At 47.9% G+C, this 5461-nt stretch overlaps 1 protein-coding gene across 2 annotated transcripts; it reads right to left on the reverse strand.

Annotated features, from left to right (window-relative positions):
- Positions 1–163: 163 nt before the first annotated feature.
- Positions 164–4706, reverse strand: LOC120827219 (mitochondrial glycine transporter A). 2 transcript variants are annotated; one of them, XM_040189923.2, is made up of 8 exons: positions 4429–4706; positions 2779–2896; positions 2085–2209; positions 1923–2007; positions 1659–1838; positions 1212–1380; positions 910–1070; positions 164–821 (listed from the first exon to the last, which is right to left on the reverse strand). In XM_040189923.2, the coding sequence occupies exons 2-8, from the start codon at positions 2791–2793 to the stop codon at positions 699–701; spliced, it is 858 nt and encodes a 285-aa protein (XP_040045857.1). In that variant the 5' UTR covers positions 2794–2896; positions 4429–4706; the 3' UTR covers positions 164–698. The 2 variants fall into 2 exon arrangements, with proteins under 2 accessions (XP_040045857.1, XP_077940631.1); XM_078084505.1 differs by lacking the exons at positions 2779–2896; positions 4429–4706 and having other exon boundaries at positions 2085–2239.
- Positions 4707–5461: the final 755 nt, after the last annotated feature.

The following is a 5461-nucleotide window of genomic DNA, read 5'->3' on the forward strand; positions in this document are numbered from 1 at the left end:
CCCCCAATTGATGAGTAAAGTAACAAAGTCCATGAGCATCATAAGACTGTGCTAAGTGCCATTTGGATCATAGATGGACATACACGCTATATTATTCAATCTGGTGAATTCTGCACCTAACCAAGTTAAAAGGCAACAAGCTAATTAAGATTTGAGAAAAAGAGGGTATATAAAACATTTTATTGAAGATCTTTAAAACGGTAAATAACTTTGCATAAAAGTACACGTCGGAGAAATAAAACATTTGAAGGCGGACGAATGTAATGAGTTAATAAACAAGCACATTATTTGAAGAATAAAAACAACAGCGTGATGTTGCAGAGGCGTTCAAGAGTCTCTCCGGGTTTTAAACCCTGCATGCAACAGAACTGCAAAGGTCAAAGTTCATTGCAGAAGTCTGATCTGTATCTGGGACCCCGTCCCGAGGGACGGTGCGTCTCTGCCGTCTCTCAGAGCTCACGCCCGTTCAGCGGTGTTCCTAAAACCAGCAATGATCACAATCTTGATGTGCGATACTGGGCATCACATCACACCTGAACATCAGCCATTCCAACGTCTCCTCATCCGTAAACCGCGCGCAGACCGTCTTCATTCACCGGTCCACCTCTCTAAGCTCTCACGAGGAGCTTCCTGGAATCATTGACGTCCTCGCTCGTCCCTTGTGCCCTTCTCTCTTTCAGCTTCTTTGCTGTTCCCCTTCAGGACTTGAGACCAAAGCCGGCCATCATCTGCTCGTACACCGTCCACGCCATGGCGGCAATCAGGGTCCTCCTCAGCGCCCGAGGAACCGCCCCTCTGAAGAACCCCTGGAGTCTGTGTTCCTAAGAGGGAGAGAGAGGGGAGAGAAAGGGGGGGATTGAACAGTCGGTTCAAGAGGAGGCGGGTTCTGATCGGCAGGGAGACAATTACCACGTAGATGTTTCTGATGGCCTCGGCTGTCCTCAGCTGTGGACTGACTTGGACGCGGGTTTTGACCACGTCAGCAGGCTGGGTGATCAGGGAGGCCAGAATCCCCGACAGGATCCCAACAGTAAAGTTAGCCAGGGGGGCGGAGCCAGACGTGCGGATTTCTTGTAGGAAGATAAGACAATTTTTATTTGATTTAAATGAAAGCAACAAGAGTTAAATCTATTTTCAGCCTTCAATTGGATTTCGGTAATGACAATGACATGCTGCTAGGTTTGCTGAAGGTCCTCGGCGCGTTCGCTGACCTTTCGGCAGCGAGGCCTTGGCCTGGCTGTAGAACATGACGTAGATGCCGGAGAAGGGGACGTCTCTGAGGAGAGTGGCCATCAGGCCGGAGAACAGGGCGCCGGGACCTTCAGTCCGACACACGCTGCGCAGAGCGCCGCTCACGCTGCCGTAACTGTACCGGCCGCACTGAAAAACACACATATTGTAACAAAAAAAAAAAAAACACAATGCGGCTTGTCTTCCGATCTTGTGTCTGGGTTTGACTCCACCGATTTTAATTGAGCATGAAAATTAATTAGAAACTAGTTTGCTCGAGGCAAATTAGCCACGAGTAACATATTCGTGGTGAATACAGTTGGATAACAGATGGATGTTTGAAGTTGTAATGAATGGTCAAAGCTTCTGGCAGCTGCGACGAACACAGACCGGACGCGGAAAGGTCACACACGCACACCGGCGCTTACCTCAAAGCGCGTCTTGATGACCGTGACCGGCAGCATTAAGACACCCGCCGCCGTGCGGGCCCCGCCCCCCAGCAGCACGGCCTGCAGGGCCCCCGGGCTGCCGTCCTGGAGGAAGTGCTGCTTCAGGGAGTAGTAGGTGCTGAAGTAGACGCCCACTCCCGGGATGGTCCGAGCGAAGGACTGCAGGCGTGACGGATGGGTGAAGCGTTACACGCTGGAGACTTCCAACGGGACGCAGTAAAGAGGCGACGAGGATGCGCTTACCGGCGAAACGCCTTTCCACAGCCCCAGCAGCCGCTCCGTCCGCACCACGCTCCGCAGCACCGTCACCATCCCCACTCTGCGCGAGCTGAAAGACGAACGCTCAGATTGAGAGTCAACCGGTCCAGGCAATATGGCGGGATGTCATACGGTCACATGACTCACCCGGGCTGCGGGCCGCTCTGCGAAGTCTGCAGACGGGTCTTGATCAGGTCGAGGGGCTGGAAGAGCAGCGTGGAGCAGGTGCCGCTGACGCAGCCACACAGGAAGGCTTTGATGGCCGGGTGGGCCTGAGGGATGGACATGCGATTCAAACCGGAGCTCCTTACGAATGTCTCAATGAGATAACGGAGCTGGATTTGTGTCGCACGGCTCTTGATAAGTTGAAACACTAAACGCTTTATCACTAACTGTAGTGAAGATGCAACACAAGTGGCTGCTGTAGCAGTTTAATTAGCGGTTTTAATGTGTGAAAAGTAAACGTTCTCCAGAAACGATCATTTGAGGGTATTAATTTCATCTTTTATCAATGACATTTTTGGAGAGCCTCCAAAAAGAAGCACATTTCACAGCATATACAAAGTCAGTGAAAAATAAACTGTTCACTGCAGCCGTTATTAATTATATATTAATTAATTAAGCTGTGATTTAACAACACAGTTGCCTCCCTAAATGTAATAATCCAGGACTTTGTCTGTCCGGTCACACAGAGGAGGGTGAAACTGTTCATAAGTCAGCATGGGGTCATTAGTCAGACAGGATGCCCTGACCTCCAACCCAAACAGGCCCAGAAAGTGACCTGCAGCACTTATCAGGTAAACAAAAGTCTGCATCACTTCTTTCAGGCTGGAAAACCCACCAGTGACAGTTCCATAGTTCTGCGGGACGTTCAGTATCTTTTTTCCACACTCAGCATCTCTCGTCTCCCCTTTTCAATCCGTCGCTCTGCTGCCGTCCACTCTGAAATGTTTCCAAACCTAAAAGAAGAAGAAATGAGGAGCAGACGTTATAACGCGGTCTTGGTATGCAGCAGCAGAGGATTAATAGCAAGTCTGAATGAATTAAAACCAAAACTAAATTAATCATTTAGATAATTCACTAAATAAATAACGGGGCATCACGCTGACGGAACAGGGACTGATAACCAAAACTATAAATCAAGTCTCATAATTGTCTCCTCCTTAGGGGTAAAGAATCTTTGAAGGTTTAAGGTACTGGCCACGTATGTCGATACACCACCATATAAATGCAGTAAACACACCAGGAAAACGGGTGGCGGGGGTTTGGGGGGGTTGGGGTCAAGGCAAAACTCTTGGTTCGTCGAGCAAAATTAAGACTAAATTAAAGAAAATCATCTGTTGCTCAGCGGAGGAGGAAGATTGCCTCGTTCCTTTTTTGTCAGGTTGTGGTCATGTGACGGCGTCTTGTCCAATGGGAGCGCTGGGTGCTTTTCGTACGTCCTCTTTTGGGGTCTGGATCCCAGCGGGGGTCGTTGTCATCGGCCCTGGGTCAAACCTGCCGGTCTCGCTCTTTGTTCTTGTGTTTCACTTACAGGCTGAAGATGATCCCACACACACACACTGATCACCTGACCGACGCTGCGCTTCCTATTCTCCACTGCAGGCAACACACTGCTACTCATTAACCAACGGAAGATCGTTGCGCTACATATTAGGAGGGATGTGATGCACGTGAACACATGATGAACCAATGCGTGTGAGCGGGCATGCGCGTGTGTGTGTGTGTGTGTTTTTGCTTAATCCATCTGGGGAAAGCTGGAACACGGCGCTCGCCATGAAAACCAAGGGGTCAGAGAGCATCCCTCACTGCAGACCGTCCTCCATGAAACCATCACCGGACAGGCCCAGAAGAGTATTTGTGACCCCCACCCATGTCCTCCACCCTGAATACCAGAGTCCCCAGTGGAGGCTCACCCGCTTTAAGACCTCCTTAGTCCCGTTTGCCATTAAAGCCCTAAAAGGCGAGCTGTCCGGAGCCTGATCACTGCAACGCAGACTTTTATCGTTATTTAGGTTTGATCTTACCTACACACTACGTGTGTGTTCTACGAATTGTGAAATGTATCGGTGTGCTGGCGACAGTGTGTGGATGTACTTCATGTGTGCTCTATGTTATTGTCTGTATTTCTTAATTGCTGACACACAGTCTCCAAACAAATTTCTTCCGGGACAATAAAAATCTTTCTAATCAAATCGGCCTAAAAGTGGGTCTAAAAGGCCGGTGACATCAGCTTTTCTGATCAGTCTGGATGGAATGGATGTTTGCAGGGTTGAATCAAACACACCTGCACATAAAAGGTTATAATAGAATTGGACGGGAAACACATTCTGCTGCAACCAAAAAGGTGCTAGTGGTCAGCGAGAAAAAGTCCAATAGCAACAAAAACAACACCAATAACCGTCTGATCATTACATTAACATTGAACGATCAATTATCAAAACAAAGAGAATTAAAAAACAGCCTGAAAATATTTTTTTCTGTAGCTTACCCGCCTTCACATTGAGTTCAGTATTGGACGACTGGTTTCCCAAAGGATTGACGGGTCAATTAAATTACATTTAAAAAGTGGTTCGTTCTTCCTCGTGAAGGACACGCGGGTCCCTCCGCGTCGAGGCGGCCGAACAAGAGACACCGTCTAAGATAAAAGTCAGCGGAAAAACCCTCCGGCCGACCGCAACGACCGGAGCAAGTGCGCGTCTGAACTCAGCGGCGCGCAGTGAGACTCCGACCGGCCGGTTCCGGCTTGATGACGCGGCGTGTCGTAGCTGTGAGAAAGTCCCGCCCAACCCGGAGGAGCTGGATTCTTATTGGTTTAATTCTAAAGCGGCCCCCTTAATACCCAGTAGCCGAGATAAATACATTTTTTAATACAAAAAATGTGAGAGGATTGTACACATTTAACAAAAAATGATTATAAACTCTGACAAGCAGCAGTTTGTTAGATCCAAAGACTGTTTCCCAAGTCCATACAAGTAAGGACAATTTTGAAGCCTTTCCTTCAGTTAAAGTAACCAGAAAATGCCTCTTAACAAGGAAAAAATGGCATTTTACTAAAATAACAGCGCAGAAGCCTTTATTAAATAAGTACATTTAGCTCTACTGCCAAATGAGTCCTAAGGCGTGAAACAATTGCGCCACTTTCAAATTAATGTTCACTTTGCTATTAATGTTGACATTGAACTACTAGTTCTAACTAACTAGTCCTACAATAATTCAATATCAAGCAGAAGACTGGAGAAAAGTAGCTTTTAGTCACTGCTACAGTAAATCTAGTCACCAGTATACTTTTAAAGAAGTCTTATTTGTGGAAACCGGTTTGGACTTGTTGCATGCGGATTGTGTATCTTTGTCTATAGGGGGGGGGGGGGGGGGGGGGGGGGGGGAACTCCACTGCCTTCTGCTGGTGAAAATACATCACTTCAACACATCTTCGGTGTGAGGCGGCAAAGTTTGCACTTTGAAACTGACTCGACAACTTTTACAACCAGCATCCGTATGAGCCGACGATAAAGACAGACGTG

Source organism: Gasterosteus aculeatus, chromosome 11 (assembly GCF_964276395.1).
Source record: "Gasterosteus aculeatus chromosome 11, fGasAcu3.hap1.1, whole genome shotgun sequence".
NCBI classification, from domain to species: domain Eukaryota; kingdom Metazoa; phylum Chordata; class Actinopteri; order Perciformes; family Gasterosteidae; genus Gasterosteus; species Gasterosteus aculeatus.